This window comes from Mizuhopecten yessoensis, unplaced genomic scaffold (assembly GCF_002113885.1).
Source record: "Mizuhopecten yessoensis strain PY_sf001 unplaced genomic scaffold, ASM211388v2 scaffold1405, whole genome shotgun sequence".
NCBI lineage: Eukaryota > Metazoa > Mollusca > Bivalvia > Pectinida > Pectinidae > Mizuhopecten > Mizuhopecten yessoensis.
This window is the reverse complement of record NW_018404030.1, coordinates 411,863-432,114: the sequence shown is the minus strand read 5'-3', so window position 1 is coordinate 432,114 and position 20,252 is coordinate 411,863. Positions and strand designations below refer to the sequence as shown.

General features: G+C 37.2%; 1 protein-coding gene across 2 annotated transcripts; it reads left to right on the top strand.

The window, feature by feature from the left end:
• Positions 1-2,903: 2,903 nt before the first annotated feature.
• LOC110461570 (DNA repair protein complementing XP-A cells-like) lies at positions 2,904-15,534 on the top strand. Of its 2 annotated transcripts, none has more exons than XM_021515094.1 (7): positions 2,904-2,979; positions 5,416-5,548; positions 6,755-6,864; positions 8,521-8,626; positions 10,024-10,189; positions 13,661-13,778; positions 14,136-15,534. In XM_021515094.1, the coding sequence occupies exons 1-7, from the start codon at positions 2,949-2,951 to the stop codon at positions 14,285-14,287; spliced, it is 816 nt and encodes a 271-aa protein (XP_021370769.1). In that variant the 5' UTR covers positions 2,904-2,948; the 3' UTR covers positions 14,288-15,534. The 2 variants fall into 2 exon arrangements, with proteins under 2 accessions (XP_021370769.1, XP_021370779.1); XM_021515104.1 differs by having other exon boundaries at positions 2,926-2,979; positions 5,419-5,548.
• Positions 15,535-20,252: the final 4,718 nt, after the last annotated feature.

Here is a 20,252-nt window from a genome sequence, read left to right as displayed (position 1 = left end):
GAATCCCATGCGTGCCATTGTAATGACTGTTTCAAACTTTTGCAAAGTCAAGTTGCCTACACAAATGTCTGTGTAGCTACTGTCATGTCTTCCCTGAAGGCTTTTGTTGGTGGTTGCCTTATGCCATATGCTAGACTGATTTCACTATCAAGTTCGCTGCTGTTAATACAAGATAGCTGCTATTCTACAGCCTGCTACCATCCCCACCTCCAACCGTTGCCATGATGTGGTGTTATCCTGCAAAATGAATTGCATATTGAAGATATTTTAGTACCCCTTCAGCATCCTTCGAATGAACTGATACAATAATAGGTACACACAAATTGTGATTTAAATGAAATAGATAACGACTAATGATAGTAATGTATCGCATGTACTTACATCGCAACAATTACATAACAAGTACCCATGACTGCATCGTCGGTATCCCATGGGTGACCTCACTTTCGCTCTCTGCATCCCTTGGTTATATTGTGAAAAGAATCGTGGTGTCAGCGTGCACCACCTTTGGATGATACAGGAAGACTCGTTTGTTTATGTACATTGAAACAACATCTCGATCACGTGACGCTAAAATTGACTAGCTTTGAAGTCGGGTGTTGCTCCTTTATACATATAATCTTCAAAACACATGTACCAGCCTAGCGATTGGTCAGGGCTTTTTTTTTATCCGAGACCAATCAAATAGCTAGCCGCGTGCCATTAATTTTCCTATGACATATTCCAGGGGTGAAGAGAGCGGCAGAGAGCGTATCTCCTGAAGTATCGAGGATACAATGCCTCATAGGACTGGAGACGGAGCTTTTACCACAAGCAAAATTCCAATGAAAAAGTGTTATCTGCGGGTAGTATGGAGGAATGGGTGTATATTAGGATCATCCGACAATAATGCCTCTGCAGTTCCCTGTATGGTGCAGTAGTTTCTCTCTCTTTTCAATCCGATCAGTGTGATTCTTTTGAGTGAGTATTTTTCTTGTTTAAAGAAGGCGATGCTCCCGGGGATTGCAATTACACATGTATATAAAATACAATATATCCTTTTTCTTTCTTGATCATTTTTATGCAAGACCTCGCGTAATTGCTTTCTCATTGGTTACTATTTACAAATTGTTAACATTACTTGTAGTGTTGAGCGACAGCCAGGGTTATGATGGTGTACACATGTTTAAGCGACACAATCGCGGTTCTTGTTTCCATCTGAAATGAGTTTGTTTGGGTTTAGTGTGACATCACCAATCGAACAAATTTGAATGAAAGAATTGTTTAAAACGATTTATTGCCGACATACAATGCCTAAAATGTGCCATGGATAACTAGCTGCGGGAACCGTAGCTTCTAGGCCCGATCTTTTATCTTTTTTTTTTTATTATTATTATTAATCGTACTGATTATAAAAAATAAATAAATAAAAAAAACGATCGGGCTTAGAAGCTCTTGTTTATATCAACAAGTAAATCAGGATTTGAGTCTCTTTTTCCAGAGCGTTGGATAAGCTTACAGGATCACACATTTACACGTGAGAAATGGTGTTATCGTCATTATCATTATACACATTACATTTTTTAAATACGGATCCCTGAGGTACTCCTTTAAAGGGCCACTGTATGTCACTGGCTTTGGCCCGAAATAATTCCTCTGGAGACTTTTACTGACATTACTGTAAACAAGGTCCATTTGTTATGATGGACTGTCTGGACCGTGTGGCCACAGTTTATTCACCTACAGTCAATGAGTCAGTCTAGGACGGCCCTAACACATCTGTTGTTGCTAGAGCTTTCAGTAGTCGCTGCATGCAGAATAATCTGTACAGCACCGAAAGTCCTTCCTAAAAAGGATTAGAATGTGTATAAGACAGTACAGAGTTGAACATACAAGATCCTCTCAAAAACTTTATATATAGTGTAGCATAGATAACTATGTAGTCTATTTTTTCCCTTATTCAGAAGATTTTTTAATGAATATGGATACAAAAATGTAAACCCGGTCTGTTTCAACCTGTCAGGAGATCCTTTGAAATACAGAAAACACTAGATTTGCAAAAGGTTAAGAATCTTGGCAGAATGTCTGTCATATACACCAGTGATTTGTTTTAATGAGATCGTTTGTAACTGGTGCAGGTATAGATTTATTTGAAAGAAAATGTGTGATCGTAACCTTCACGTTCTTAGGCAAATTGAAGATGCAGCTGGTCCGAAAAAAATCCTACACGCGTAATGTAGTTTCACATTAACCCACGTTTAATATCCGTGTCATATTAAGGTTGTATTGCCTGCAATACATGTACTTGTCATAATGGGTGGGAGGGTTTTAATAATGAATGGGAGGGTTTTAATAATGAGTGGGAGGGTTTAAATAATGAGTGGGAGGGTTTAAAAAATGAGTGGGAGGGTTTTAATAATGAGTGGGAGGGTTTTAATAATGAACGGGAGGGTTTTAATAATGAGCAGGAGTTACGTTTTATTCATTTTATTTTTCAAACTGCTTTACGAATTTTACTTTTAAATACGGGTGTTGTGATTTTAGGGAATGTTTTCCTCGATAAGAAGTCATTCATGGGCAAACTCCCTTAACATGTGCCCATGTGACAAATATAACATCATGAGTATAGATTGCATCTCAATTACGACTCAATTTTTTCGGACAGTAACTATTTTTTAAAAACAATTCCAATTAAATTATGCCTGTCACCAATTTACTACAGCATACTGTACCTGTAATGCTTGTTTATATGAAACAGGCAACTTTTAATATTTGTCGGGTTTTTTATATGAAAATTGATACAAATAAATAAATATCAATGTACATTTATTCGAGATGGTCCAACCCAACTAAATAGTGGTGTACTACCATACGGTGTAGTCCGTTTGAGTTATGTCCCTTGCGTCATAGCTCTTCGTCTACTTTCGTTTCAGTGTGTGCATGCAATCAACACAGAAGATTTCAGAGCGATGGACGAACAACCGGTAGATCACGGCGATGGTGAGGCTTACTCGTGTATTTCTGTAACTATTTAACAACGATCAATACAAATATTTAAAATGCATCAACGAAAGAATTATTGTAATGCAACAAACCAACCTACATAGCGTAAACGTACAAAATTATGTAATTTTCAGGAGCCATATGCAGCAATTGTTCAAGATCGATAGTTTATCCTAGTAGACATAAATCAAAAGGTGTAAAAGTGTAAATACATGGAGGTGTTTGTATGTAGCCCGAATTTCCTCTGGTAGTGACTGAATCTCCATGAAATACTGAAGAAAATCAGAAACGAGTGCTGGAGGCTATATTTCTATACATTGTATGTACAATTATTGGTGTTTTGTTAATTTTCATTTTTGCAATTTTTTCATGACAGCATACTTCTCTTAGGTTAACAAATTTGCAATTCATCTGATTCTTTAGGTAAACATCCAGGCGATGGATAATTCTGCACGGGGTACAGGTGCATTTTTCGAGCATGTTTTGTACCATAAAGAAAACATGCAGTATACAAGACCATTGTGTGTAGGAGTAATGGAAATCTTTCATATCTGGCAGATTTAAATGTACAGAGATTGAGGGTTCGATACCCTGTAGAAGCACACTATTCTCTTTCGAGTGTTACAAATGGTGAATATGGCCCTCCCTGTGGTGACAGGGAGTTAGAACCTGGGTTGTGGTCAGGCTCGTAGCTACCATGTAAGCCAATAAGCCCGGGCTTGCACATAATTTTGACAAGTATAGGTTTTCATGACGTTTTTTTTCTTTCTTGCTGATACTATAAAATGGAGTTTAAGTTTTGAATATATAGTATACATATATAATTCCTCATTTATGATACATTGTTAATAGTTAGTACAAAAATGTATAAAGTTTAGAAATGTCCATTGCATTAATGGACAGTTCCAGGCGGAACTAAACTGCTCGATTGAGTAAATTGAGAAACTCACGCCCGGCGCAAACAACTCCATCTTCAGGGTCATGAGATATTTGAAGAGGAGATTAGGCGATGGACTGTGAGATGGAACATTCCAAACACCATTAAACCTGCTTCTTTGCAGGAAACGCTTCCACTAACTAACCGCGAGCTGTATGTACCCTTGTGTCTGGACGATGGTTGCAATACTTGTAACCATGCCAGTCTCCACATTGTCAGCAGAGCATTCATTCAGTTCGCGATGGACTGTGAGATGGAACATTCCAAACACCATTAAACCGGAGCGTCTTTCGTCATTGTCAATTCTCCATATTCACCGAGATATGCCAATTGACATTGATGCTGCGATAGAGGAGTTCCTTGCTGCCAAACGTAGGAAAGGACACTTTGGAATCTAAATAAATGACGAAAACTGTCTTCTGGAGCCTGCCAAATTACAACACAAAAGAATTTTTAAAAATCACGGTGCTTTGTATTATTTTACTTTGTCAGATTGCGCATAATAATACCTTCTATATTGGACGTATATAAAACTAAACTTTAATTTTCTTCCATGTCCACAAAATGTTTATGAAACCAGAAGACGAAACGGTGTAGGAGACTGCAAAGCTGGGCATGACGATGATAGTGGGGGCAAACTCGCTTCTCGACTTCCATGTCCAATAACAGGAGCAAGTATAAGGAACCAGTCACAAAGCACAAACAGAAGACGAAACTGTGTGGGAGACTGAGTAAAGGTGACAGTGGGGGTAACCTCACTTCACAATTAACTCGGATCAGATTCTGAGAAAGACAAACCCAATTGCATGTTCACTAATGCAGAAGTATCAAATGCATTTATCAAGATTAGGTAAAAACCAGACAATGTATGTATGGAGGGTGTACAAAGCAATACCGACGGTTAATCTTCTGAATTACACTGGATCCACATAAATAGGTATATATATATACAAAAAATAGGACTTTTTTCTTGCGGATTAAAACGAGAAAACATACATCAGGACGTGTGAAATGGCTCCTGAGACGTTCTAGAAAACAAAATGTTCATGGGGGAATGGGGGAGACCCCCCAGACCCCACTTAAAGGGAGGGGGAACACCCCCTCCCGTACCCTCCCCCTGCTCGCGCTTCGGGGGGGGGCTGCCTTCGACAACCCCATGTCAGGCTTACACATGGTAAAGGGGCTAGCTATGCGCCTGGTGGTGTTCGAGGGCGAACATATTTAAAAAGGGGGGAGTATTGTGGCAGGTTTTAATTGTACATACATGTACACTGTATAGGATTAAGGTTGGCTTAAGCTTCTAGCTTCGAGCTAGAGGGAATTTCCGTTTATTCCGGGGTAGAGCGTTCGACTATGAACCTGGAGATTGAGGGTTCGATCCCCGGAGGAAGCACACTATTCAATTTCCTGTTACACATATATAGGCCTATACTTGAATATCCAGATGTGATTTGAAGGGGAAGTCATTGATTAACGAGTTGATGTCATCATTGTAGCAGAAGAAAGTGTCCAGAAATTATCAGACTCGCAGCGTGCCCGCATTGAAAGAAATCGTCAGAGAGCTTTGATGCTGAAACAGACAAGATTATCAACGAGGCCATACACTACAGAGAAGCCAGGATCATCAGGGTAAATACACAATATTGACATGTTAACAAAAAGAGGTGGTCCGGAATTCTTCTAAATAGAAACACATTCCTGATCAGTACAGTTTGGTGATTAATCACTCCTGTGTAATTTTCATAATCTACAAAATGGCGTTACACAGGTGGGAAATTTTGAACAATTGATTATCAAGGACGGAATCTAGCTGTGATTTCTGATTATAAGAACGGTTTTGGTTAAATAAATAACAAGTTTATCGATATACATGTATGTGAGGTACATTTTATTATGTGTATTTAGTATAGCAGATTTTTGTTGTCAGCACCTCAAAACTTTTGGTGTCGGGGGTTCCACATTTTCATAATGTAGTGCGCTCTGGCTCAACACCAGACATCTTAAAATCTGTCAAAATGTCTTAGTCTGGTGTCAGAGCCAGAGGAAAGTCCAGCTACTTCTTTGGCTACTGATATGGATGGTATTTGAAGTGATTATATCATCTATTTGAATAAGTGATAAGCACCTTTGTGGACAGATGATATTACTCATTGGTTTTGATTGGTGATTCTGATCATTTGTTTGAATCAGTGTATCATAATGATGGGCAATCGTTTTAAAATCATAATCTATAATCAGTTCTAATTGGAGGTATAGTTAACCAGTTGATGATCCATTGTATAACTGGTTTATAATTTTGTATGGGACTGAATACCCAAATAAAGTGAGAGCACTACTGTTACATCAATAGACAGAATGGATTTCAAGCAATGTTTATGCAGTAAAATAGTAACATTCATAGGAATAAATGACTTTCATTGTATACATTTGACACTTTGATTTCAATAATGAACCAATTATATCGATTTTGGAATTTGTAATCGATTATCAGAATCAGAAAGGGAAAACTGTTCAATTTTTAATTATAATTGATCATCAGCCCATCACTAGTGTATCACCAATTTGGATTAGAAAGTGAAAATGCTCATTATTGCATGTACAGACATGTACATTACTACACCTGAATTTAACATCACATACCCAGATACTAACTATCTACAAGTAAACATTCTCTTCATTAGTTCTGTTAAATATGCATAAAAATTAAACATTGATACCTTTATCCTCCTTGAACTGTACATGTTTGTATAAACCACAATTTTCCTGTTTAATATTTAGATGCTGAGAAAAGGTCTTGACAAATTCATGGAATAACCTTTTTCGCCTTTTATACAGAGAAAAAGTAAAAGCACCCGCCAAGATAATCGATACTGGTGCTGGATTCTTCCTGGAGGAGGAAGAGGAGGGGGAACAAAAGACTCGAGCTAAAGTCAAGCATCAATTAGGTACTTATATATGTTTACATTGATAAACTATAAGAAAAAACTTGTATTAACATTTTTTGTTAGCACATATATATCAGTAATTTGCTTCTAGTAAAAGATAGCTATGCAACACACTTAAAACCTGGGTTATATTCAGAGGTGCAGAATGGAGGTCAGCAAAATTAAGCTCTCAACTAGACCACACTTGTTATATAAAAAAAATGTTTCACTTTTCATCCCTAAAAGACTAATCTTTACTAGTAAACTTTCTTACAATTGAGAGGGAAAACATGTTCAGCTATGATATAAAATTAGATTGGATTAATAAATGTGGTCAGATAAATTATGTCCCTTGTTTATTTCTGACAGGATTTTAAGTTAATACATGTCTGTATAATGTAGAACCAGTAGTATCATAATTTGATATGAATGTTTGATTTTCTGTATACAATCCCAAGAGGTCTGTCTTTTGAGATCAGTTGTATGTCAAGGGCATAAGGTCATGTTCAAGTTCACATCTACAATATTTTTACATGATGATTGGAGCATTTTCAACTAAGTTATAAAAAAACTCTTTCCATGTTTCTTAATACCATACCCTGCACTGCTTGTTATCACATGCACAGGTAAATTCCTACCCAATATAATTACAGAACTTACATAACTTGTTAAACATGTGAGGTCCACACCCAACTTTCATATGTATGTGTACATGTGTATACATACATATATTAAAAAAAATGAGTCTGGTGGAGAGGATCATATAGATCCTGTATTGGAAAATAAACTAAACTTAACTAAATTCAATTGCCCAAGATTTAGTAGATATGTACACAACACTATCAATGTGACTCCCACATTGGTGTTAGCGCGTGTATAAAGCACTGTTGGGTGGTGCGGTGGCGCAGTGGACACCACACTTGCCTTTCACCAAGGTGGCCTGTGTTCGATTCCCCAATCGGATGGAAATGGTATGATGTCACCTGCCCAACCACGTTGGTTTTCCTCAGGAACTAAGATTGTCTCTCACCTCAAGACCCCCCACTTGCTAACATCCGGGCCAACAAGAGTGATTAATATAAGTTGAAATAACTTGTTTCATAATTGTTGTAAAATAAGTAAGGATTTTTTTTTCAATTTCAATCCTGAGTGAACGCAAATCAATTACATACATATTCCTAGCGGGCTTCATGGTTAATATGTATATAATCAATTTGTGTTAATTCTGGCATAAACAGTGACAAAATGCTTTTCAATCCTTATATTTAGTTAATATTGACCTAAATATAGATACTCCCTTATATTTTTTCGATATTAAAGTATCATGTGGAAGATTAGCCTTTGGCTAAACATCTATTTTATCCTCAATAAATAAAGTTTATTATTATCTGTGTTGTCAGTGCAAACAAGATTCCTGGAACAACTAACATCATCAAAATGATTGATTCTAACAAGTTTATCATGTTATTTGAGGCAGGAGGAGAAGCTTCAAAAAGACACTGATCAAATTGCATTCATAGCTCTATGAATGCAGTTTCTCCTGGTAATGCTTACAGTGGAACTTGCAGTGGAAATGTAGATATATTGTATTAAGCTCTGTTTGCTAGCTGTACTGAAGTTTCGTGTGTTATTATATTTACCCAAACGATTAATACAACCAATATGGTGTTTTTACAGGTCCTGTGATTGGCGTAGAAAACCTTCTCTGTGACGGCTGTGAGAAGGAATTCATGGATTCATTCCTACACACAAACTTTGACGTGTCCATCTGTGATAAATGCAAGTAAGTACATGTATAAAGGATGTTCGTTGTTCTTAATGTAAAAGTAATTGTACTAGTCTCGACTAGAGGGAACATCCCTTGAACTCTGTGGTAATGAGCATCCCCTTGAAGAGTAAGGGTCACAGGCTAGATACAAAGCAAAAGTTCTTATTTTTTTATACTGCTTTGATCTAATTTCCTTCCTGTAAAAGATAGGTGCCATATTGACCCTTCCCATTTAAGGAAGTAAGGACCCCTTGGTGATGAGGTAATAAACGTGGGTTGTGGGGGGTTTTATTGATAAAAAAAGTTGTTGAGTATTGGTAGTGTAAATGATGTGCATTGTACATAGCACTTGACATCTTCTTACAAGCTTTGACTTGAGGGAAATTCCCTTTATCTCAGTAATAGGGAGTCTGTCTGGGGGGTCAGAGGTCGCTGGTTCAAATCTCAACCAAAGCTCATATTCTCTATCCTTTTTCCTTCCTGTTACACATGTACTACACATGCATGCTGTAGCCAATTATCCAGCTGCCTTTCACCTATTTAAGTTTTCCTATCAATATTACAAACAGTTATATCTGGATCTGTACAATGTAGGGCCTTCTCAGGCATAAACACAATGGGAGAGAGATTGCTAGAGGCCCTTAGTCGCACATAAAACCCTTGAGTGACTCTGCATGCACAACATTGTCTGGCAGCTGAGAATGAGATTTTATAGACAGGTGTGTTACAGTTTGTAGTTTTAAAACACCTAGAGTTGTCGGTTTCCTGGCCTTCTATGATGTTTTTGCGACACAGTCTGTCAACCGTTTGGCTCAGATGTTCGTTTCCCTCGGATTAGTGTTAAATAGTCCTGACAGTGCATGGCTGGCACCAGCCCCTTGACCACTTACGCTAGTCTGTCCTGCTTCCTTCTCTTTTGAAGTGGGGGCAGGCCACTTTGTAGGTCAGCACAAAAGCCAAAGGAAATACATTTGTAAGAAAACAGTGCATATGTAAAATTTATTCAATACTTTTAAAGTTTTTTTATAATCAAAATAGGAAAAAAAGAGTTGAAAAACATAATAGTTTGCTTCCTTTACAGTTGGTTTATAAAGCTTGAATCTTTTAAAGTTGACACATGTTTTGTTTTAATATATTTTAATAATATTTTGCTGTTTATTATAATGTATGATGATTTTTAGTAAAACCAGATATATACATACTGGTGATGAGGTCTCAAAAACTGAATACAATTTAATTTAATGTAACAGGTATTGAAAATTCATAATAATACATAATTTCATCGTTTTCATTTATTCAAAGAAATTCTAAAACATAAATCTGAAATATTTAGGACAAGAGAAAGCAATTTTTCCCTTTCAGTAAGTTTTTTCTATTACTGTTTAAAAATGTTTTTATTTTTTCGTTGACAGAGAAAGTGAAGACGACAATCCTCTCATTACCAAGACAGATGCTAAGAACAAATATCTGCTGAAAGATGCCGACTTTGACCGTCGAGAACCCCCTTTGAAGTTCATTGTACGCAAAAACCCTCGTCATAACACCTGGGGAGATATGAAACTGTTTTATGAACCTCAGGTGAGTTTTTGTTACTTTCATATATGTTTTTTCACATCTTTGTGCATTTATTATACTATTGTGCTGTTATGAAGGTTTACATTTTCAAATGGCTCAATCACCAAAGAGGCTAGAACAAAGGGAGATAACTCCTGCTGCCCTATTTTGAGACCAATACCCTTTTCAGTACCTGGTACGTATACTTTATCTTAGATTACGGATTCATCGGTCATATTATTTTTTCATTTCAGCAAAAAGTCATAAAACTTTGTAGGTATTTTATTTTTTGCTTCTTGTCAAATATTTTGCATCTGCAGTACTAAAGTACAAATGATTACACCTCATAGGCATGTAGTCTCGTCTGTCAATACACAGGACTATATTATATGTATATTGACAGACGAGGCTAGTGCCTGTGCCCCATATATAGGTCTTGTAAGTATTCTAGCAGCAGTCATATGTGTGTATTTACAGTATTGTCTGCTATATCCAAAATGAAATTTAGGGTACATTCGCGTATCCGGTTGAAACGGTTGAACCAGTAAAGAAAACAACAGGCACAGATCTGAACCGAGGCTGACCTCAGGAAAATTCCAGTGGTCGCGTGAAAGAAGGGCATACTATTCTTGATACATTGTTTTATATTCTTCGAAACTGTGCATTTTTAGCTTTGCTTATAGAACGGTCCAAGTGCGTTCGTTTATCGTGGAATATTTCTACGCCACCTGTACCGTTTCAACCGGGATACGTGGATGTAACCTAAGTGGAGGTTACTATGTATGTATGCAGTGATATGTTTTTGCTCAGATTTACTGCCAAATACGGACTTGTTCCCCTAGCTAAAAAGTGACATATATTCCCAAAATGACCAAAAACTGGGGAACATATTCACCATTTCAATATACTTATAGCATATATTTTCCCCAGTTCATAATGGAACAAGAAGTTGTAAAATTTAGGTAACAAAAACACTGGTATGAAAAACTACAATGGAAGTCTCCAACGTTTTGCTTGCAGTGGGACGGGATGCTTAATATCATTTCAAGAGACTGTATGAAGTTGATATTACACTGTATGTGTTGTTTTGATACATAATAATTCATTTTATTACATACTTCCTAATAAATACGGGTCTTTTGTATATGCGATACGACACAATTGCCCTTACCCATATCAGCCTTCGCTGTATCACACCCCAAAAGCCGTATCAGCCCCCGCCGTATCACACCCCAAAACCTGTATCAGCCCGCAAAACCGTATCACACCCCTTTTGACAAATTTTGGTTTTTCAATATTTCAAAAGAAAAATAGATCATAAGAAAGTAGCTTTTATTAATAAGTATGTAATAAACAGAATAAAACATGCCTTTTTTCCATATCACATCCAGTATCAACCAAAGACTGCAATATCAGCCCATTAGGGCCGAAGAAAATGCATGTATTATTCTCTATTTAATGCACAGGGGCATGGATCGCTTTACTTGTAATATTAAACAAGAGGCCCAGGGGCCTTAATAGCTCACCTGGTATTTTATTTTTCAATTTAAAACCTGCTGAGTACCATTCAGGTTTATCAAAGGAGTACAAGTAACAAAGTTGCATCTTCCATTTATAAATATTCAATTCCCTTTGCCCAAAGATTCTCTAAAACAAGTTTGGTTAGGTTAAAATCCCTTCAACGGTACAGAAGGAGAAGGATCTTTAATGTTTTCCTCTATTTCCCCTAATGGGCCCCACTAATCTGCCCCAAAGAAGGGGAATCCACACACCTCAGTTTAAACAAAATTGATTCTTTTCTCCCTAAGCATGCTTCAGACTGCATTTGGTTTAAATCCCTTCACTTGTATAGTAGGAGAAAAAAAATCCTCTATTTCCCCTATTGGGCCCCGCTCCTATGCCGCCAGAAGGCCCACACCCTCCGTTTATACAAACTTGAGTCTCCTTTGTCCAAAGATGCTCTAGGACAAATTTGGTCAAAATCCTTCAATTGGTTGAGGAGAAGATTTTTAAAGATTTACCTATTTTCCCCTATTTGGCCCCGTCCCTCTGCCCCCAGGGGGACCATACCCTCCGTTCATACAAAACTGAGAACCCTTTGGCCAATGATGCTCCAGACCAAATTTGGTCAAAATCCCTTCATCGGTACAAAAGGAGAAGGATATTTGATGTTTTCCTCTATTTCCCCTAATGGGCCCCACCCATCTGCCCTTAGAAGGAGGCCCACACACCTCAGTTTATACAAAATTGATTCTTTTGTCCCTAATCATGCTTCAGACTGCATTTGGTTAAAGTCCCTTCACTTGTATAGCAGGAGAAAAAAATTCCTCTATTTCCACCCTCCGTTTATACAAACTTGAGTCTCCTTTGTCCAAAGATGCTCTAGGACAAATTTGGTCAAAATCCTTCTATTGGTTGAGAAGAAGAAGATTTTTAAAGATTTACCTATTTTCCCCCTATTTGGCCCCGCCCCTCTGCCCCCAGGGGGGTTATACCCTCCGTTTATACAAAACTGAGAACCCTTTGGCCAATGATGCTCCTGACCAAATTTGGTCAAAATCCTCTGAGCCATTCAGGACAAGTAGCATTTTAAAGGAAAAAGTTGACGGACGCCGGACGACGGACGCTGCACCATGGGATAAGCTCACTTGGCCCTTCGGGCCAGGTGAGCTAAAAATAGGGGTCGCCTATACTAATATGTATTTATTAGTATAGGAGACCCCTATTTTTTAATATTACAAGTAAAGCAATCCATGCCCCTGTGATTTAATGGGGTGTATTTGATATTTAAGTCCCTATCTTTCACACTTAATAATAATGATAATAATAATAAGAGGTTCTTATATACCGCTTTATCACAACCTAGTTTGTAGGTTATCTTAAAGCTGTTCAAAAATTATTATCGTTGGTTATTGTGCCTTTGCAACCAGCCAATATCGTTCTCAACTCCCTGGGGAGCATACAGCTGGTGCTACCCTTTCGGCACTAACAGCTAGCATTCTACAATTCTAGCATTGCCCAACCACTTTGTCATTTACAGCCGAATAGACTGGAACAAGCGGAGTAAAGTATCTTGCTCAAAAATACAACACAAAGCCGTGCCTTGACTCAAACCCGCAACCTTTCGGTCACATTTCCGGCGTCCTACCTCTAGAATAGGTGGTCGGGTGGTGCAGTGGATAGCGCACTTGCATTTCACCAATGCGGCCGGGGTTTAATTCCCCGAGCGGACGTGAAAAGGTATGGGGTTACCTGTCTGACCACGTGGGTTTTCTCAGGGTATTCCAGTTTCCTCCCACATTAAGACCTTATGTATGCTTACATCCAGGCCAACAAGAGTGATTAAAATAAGTTGAAATTACTTGTTTCATTATTGTTGTAAAATAAATAAAGTTTGTATTTATATTTTACCACGATACTGCCATGGATCTGTTGTCACAGGCGTATCAGCGAGCTATAAGTGTCATAATTGAAAGTCTCTATTGTTTGTCACAGGTGTATGAGCGAGCTATTGAAGTCTGGGGCAGTGAGGAAAGTATTGAAGAAGCTCACGAAAAACGAGCTGAAAACAGGGAAAAAACGAAACAGAAAAAATTTGATAAGAAAGTTAAAGGTCAGTGAAATTTCAATAAAAATATCTTCCAAAAGAAACAAAAGATACCCTTTAAATGTGTTGAAGATCAAATAAAATGTCCTTAAAATTTAACTCATATGTATCATAACGCAATATTGATTGCTTTATTTACATTTTTTTTATTTCCAGTGAAACTTAAATGTACTCTCTGTAATTACAAGATAAATAAAACTTTTACAATTTATAGAAAGGATCGTTAATTTTTCTTATTGTTGTGTGTGAATTATGACATAAAACAAATACTCGTAAACAACAGGAGACAATAATAGCATTTAGTATTTCTTCGTTCTGAAGTTTCAGGTGTGAATTGGTTAATATATTGTAATTACCTTACAGAATTACGACACGCCGTTCGGAGTAGCCTCGTGAAGAAGGACCGGGGACCACACGTTCATGAGTTCGGTGAGGAGGTTTACGACGAGGCTGAGGATGAGTACAGTAAGGCGTGTACAACATGTGGTCACGTTTCAACGTATGAAAAAATGTGAGACTGACATAAATTAATTGTGAAACGTCAAATCTCAGGAATTTCGCCGCACAAGTACCAACCAAGTGGGCTTAGCTTATTACCGGATAAATGTGATATTTGATTACTTTTTCGTCACACTTCTGTCTACCTCACGATACATTTGACACATTATATAAAGTTGTATACATGTTTTTTTATTATATTAGGAAAAAAATACCATCAAGATTAAATTGTCATTATCACTATTATGAAATTTCTGTTGAAATATATTAATAGAAGTATTAAATATAAAATATGTTTTGTGATACATTTTTCACAATGAAATTTGTTTGAAATTTGAAAAGATAAAATAAGCAGAAAAAAACCACCCCAGAAAGTCTTTCGGTTGAACTCTGCAAATCCTTATCTTCATTAATGATATCCAGTAAAAGTAATTCCCTGCAAACATAAAAATGAACGATGGATACCTTTCTAAGGGAAATAACTTTAACAAAATACAGAGGCATTTTTGATTTTTCATCTTTATATTCATGTACACGGGTAAATATTCCAAAATGAAAAAAAAAACCATGAAAATCCCAGCTGAGAAGCGGAACTCTTCTCCACAGTTATATTCAGTGCAGTGTTACCTTTTTGTACGTGTGTATATATACTACATGTAAATATTTAGTTCACAGTTGTATGAGTCTATAGATCTGTAATGAATTTGAGGCATGTACTGGTATTTCAATAGATCACAATTACAGATTGAAATGCATAACAAGAAAATATTTGATGTCTTTGGTGATTTTATTGATTATTTTTATGATTCAATGGGTCTTTTTGACATTTCTTTTTTCTTTTTTATAAAACTTTTGTTTTTCATGAATTTAGAAATCAAACCTATTTTTGGTAAAAATTCTTACAGTGTTGTTGAAATCAGTAAAGAATGATAATAATATTTATTTATTCATTTTGTTTACATAGCTAATAGTAAATATGGACCAAATGAAATGTTATACATTATTAAAAATTTCCATTACACGTTGTTACATAATTAGTTCAACAGACACAGGTTTGTGTAAACTGGTTTTATTATTAGGTTTAACGTCCTATTAACAGCTTTGGTAATTTAAGGACGTACCTCGACGTGTGTAATGTATGTGTGCATGTGTGTATGTGTGCTGGAAGCAGGGTATGTTGCATCCTAGATATCCAGGGGTTACGCTCACTTTCCCTCTCTGCACCCCTGGAATGACATAGTAAAATTGAAGGCACTGGCTAGCTATTTGATTGGTGTCGGGTCAAAAAATACCTGACCAATCACTAGGCTGATACTTGTCCTCTAAAGATAACAGAGGAGCGACGCCCGACTTCAAAGCCAATAAGTTTTACCGTTACGCGACCGCGAGATTCAAACACAAGACTGTACACACTGAGCCTTCAATTTTTCTATGACATATCCCAGGGGTGCAGAGAGTGAAAGTGAGCTTAATCCCACAAGTATCGAGGATGAGCATGTTGGTGTATTTGCCTCATTACAATAGCGCAGAACATGTGGAACTTTGAATGGTAAAAAATTTTAAGTTTGTGATATTGCAAAATGATAGAAAAATATCATGTATATTAATAGAATATCAGTAAAATCAAATAACACCATGGCCAAGAACAGTTTTGTCTGGAGTAGAAAACAGGGATGTCATTCAGAATGTCCAGCAAAAAGATGATATCAGTCGTAAAGATTTTGTAGTTGGTTAACCAAGGAATGGGTGAACGTACTGAAGGACGTGTCTCCACGTGTGTAATGTATGCGTGCGTGTGTATGTGTGCTGGAGACAGGGTATGTTGGTTAACATTGCCTCCTTGCGATAGCGCGGATGTGATGTCGACTTTATAGATATAAATGAAAATGTATAACTTCGGGTAAATGTATGAGTGTAATATTGCAATATGATAGAAAATTATCATGTATCAAATATCACAGAAATCAAATAACTCCAAAGTCATGAATAAATCTATCTGTAATAGAAAACAGGGCATCCTCGATATCCAGGGGTTACGCTCACTTTCGCTCTCTACACCCCTGGAATATGTCATAGCAAAATTGAAGGCACGAAAAAAGCTGTTTGATTGGTCTCAGATAAAAAATAAAATGACCAATCGCTAGGCTGATACTGTCCTTTGAAGATTACAAAGGAGAGACGCCCGACTTCAAAGCCTTTCAATTTTTACCGTTGCGCGACCTTGATATTTTTTTGATGTACATCAAAGGATCGAACTAGTCTTCTTGTCTCATCAACAAGGTGGCGCACACCGAGCCTTCAATTTTGCTATGACATATTCCAGGGGTGCAGAGAGCACCCATTGAGTGTCGAGGATGAAAATAGGGATGCCATTCAGAAAGCCAAGCAAAAAGATAATATCAGTCCTAAACATTTTGGACTATGAATATAGGGATAGCAAGGTAACATAAGTGGAAGTGCATACTACACATACATTAATTAGAAAATATGGCTTTTACGTGATGTCCCTTTACTTGTAACTCCTTAATTCACCCCTGAAATTTCATAATGAACTATTGCAACCTTTGATTTGGAAGAGTTCAAATGTGTCTTCGGGGTTGAATGAGTTAACTATGGAAGGAGTGGACGTCACTACTTATTTGGATAATCTGTACGCTACACGTGTATGTAGTGAATTAAGCAATAAAGTAAATGTATTGCAGAGGTAGAAGTTGTTGTGTTGAATTCGTGAACTCACAAATAAAAATAAAACGAAAACAATACTTCATGTGCTTCACGACACATTATAGTATCTGAGAAAAAAGGACTGCTAGCTGATGTCATGTCCCCTTCGCTGTCCGCGTGGCTAACAAACACAATATTTACCTGTCTAGCCACAGGAGCATGGATCCATGCCCCTGTGTGTCTAGCCATTCTTTGTGATCAGAAACCTAACCAACTCCATCCTCGATATCCCATGAGTTAGCAGGCAGATACCTGTCCTTTGAAGATTACATTGGAGTGACAACCGACTTCAAACCAGTCTATTATACCGTTACGCGGCTGCGAGATTCTTGTGATGTTCATCAAAGCATCAAACTAGTCCTCCTGTCTCATTCACAAGGTGATGCACGCTGAGCCTTTATTTTCGCCACGACATATTCCAGGGGTACAGAGATCGTTAGTGAGCGTTACCCCCGGAGTAGCGAGGATGGCCTAACTCCAAGTGTCAAATTTGTTTCATTGTCTGTATCTATTGGACGTTTGTATTCTATATAAAGAATATAGCACATGCAGTATTTTGATATATTTCTTGTTCATTAAGTAATTAAAAAGTCACAAAATTTCATGTTATATTGTAAGAGTCTTATCTGTGTACTTTGTCAAATGTATGAATCGTACGCCGATGCCCTTCCTCCGTCCTTGTTAACAGTTTCCAGAATAGCAGCTCACCTTGTCTCAAAAGCCCCTTAATCGTCTTGTGCCCAAGACATCTAATTTAGCTAATTTGTGTTATGCCATTTAAAAAGAACCAATCGCACATCTTTCTGTTGTTATTTGTTACGAAAAAATGCCAATACTCAAACGTACATTGTAATTGCATGAGATTTATTCATTTATTTAATTATTTTATTGATATCTTCAAGTATATTTCTATTATAGTTTAACATTTAATAAATTCCGAAATTTTGTGTATCCCATTTGGATCAAGAAATTCATGAAAATATCTTTGAAACTTAAATACTTTGAAGGATATGCATGAAAAAACTCAATAAACACAGTACCAGTTTGACTCAAAACATTCTCAAGTTGAAAATATTGGTTATTGTTGCCTTTTAAAAGGTACAAAATATCATCAGTTAATCTTGACAGCAGTAAACATGTGGGCATGCCTGATAGCAAAAGTACAACTCTATCCTCAAAATTAACACATTCCATGGGCGCAGAGAACTCAACTGGGTGTGACACCGGGAGTGTCGTGGATGGATCACCACGGAGTTTCACTCGTTCAAACTAATTTGGTTCGTAATCTTTTTATGGAATTTCGTGAAAGCCCGACCACAAAGAAATTAGATATCGTATCATATACGATTAGCTGTTTATGTAATTAGAAGTACTAATTGGGAGGTAGACATATGTTTCTATCTCGATACATGCGCTGTGAGGAGTTCCCAGATGTCTAGGATATCGGAACGGTAATGATGGATGACGGTGTTTCCCGTGTGATGACACAGTCTATATCCGCTACACCCCCGGGCATCACATTTTATGGCTTATTTTCAATAATACGTATACTTTTGTGACACAAGAACACACTGATCTTCTGGAATTACATAAAGATTGTTCTGACGATGTGTTCTTACATATATAAGGCATGTCCACAATCAATGTTACCTAAACGTAAAACTGCTGGCTGAGGTGTGCTACCGCTAACCAGAGAAATATGAAATGCTGTAATTCTGTTTAAAACACAATGTACAAAAAATGAACATCGAACCTCATATCTTTATAGTACTTATAAACTTATTGCAAAATGTCATTCATTGTATCAGTTATTGATACCCATAAACATAATCTTGAAATCGACAATTCAGTCTATACATGTACGTCATGGAAGCCTGTCACACGTGTTATTACAAAGCTAACTAAAATTTAGCATACACGTGGATATCTCCTGATCATCCCTCTATTACATTATGTAATTACACAAATCAGGGCGGATTGGTCGAGTGGCTAACACTCCGGCCTTCAACGTTAACGCAGGAGGCCGGGCTTCGGTCGAGGTGGAGTATAAAATGGTCTGTGGTGAATGATGCGGTATCTGTGCTGTAGCATTCAAGTGAGGTGGCACTACGAATGATACCGTTGGAAGCATGGTCCCACTACAAACAGAACAGAATACATCACGCAGGCATACACACATAGGGAGATTTTAGCCAGGTGACATAGGACTAGTAGTTAGCGCCTGATAAGGCAGCTCCTGCGAATTCCTTTAAATTATATTGATTAATGTATATGCTAATTGTACATATATGTACTGTAAATCGCTTTAGAGTGGCTTATGCTAGCTAGATAGGGCGCTATATCAAATGTTGTATATTATTATTTTTATCAATAACAATTATGGAATGCGAGGTTTATCGTGCGTTGTGGCTTGTTTTATTAAAAACGTACCCTGAAAATAATTCCAATCAATTATCCCTTACTATTTGTAATTTTTTATTTTTAAATTCTGAAATTCATCAATTTAAATCATTAAACCATTTATTATCTTCAGAATACCTATTTTTAATTGGACTGTAGAGATGTCGTTTATAATGCATGTAATGTCGTACATGTAATATGTGGGTCAATTATACTGATAAGTGTCATTTCGTTATTTTGCAGCAAAATAACGATAAGTATCGTCTTTTGCCCCTCCAAACATCGTCTTTTCAAAACGAAATGACGAAACAACGATACAATTTGAAATGGCCACATATAAACCACCGTATTCGACGGATATACCGACCGGCATGGCCAATTACCGCTCCAGAATATGACGAATAGCGATATTTGACCACAAAATCACAAGTATTTCGCTTGATTCATAGTGGGAAATATGTCTTGATAAACAACTTCCTGTTATTGATGACGTAGGTCTATCCCGGAAATAACTGCTCACACACATATATATATACAAACCTTATTATAAACACGTGTATTGGGAAGGACGCTCTGTCCAGTAATATACCTGCCCATGGCCCTAATGACCACTGTCCAGTAAGGTATAAGTCCCAGAGTAACTTGCCGTGTATTTTGGCTGAAGTCATTATGCTATAGTCTGATTGATGACTACGTATCTCGTAAATATACCTGGTATGTTTGTACCTACACAATCCCACGTTCTCAAAGAGGTCGAATAAGTCCTGCCGGAGTCTTTTTGATCACTCGGACAAAAATTGTAATCGCAGACTGGCTGATTTTATTGGGAGATTAGTATTATAAAGTTTGGGTAGCAAC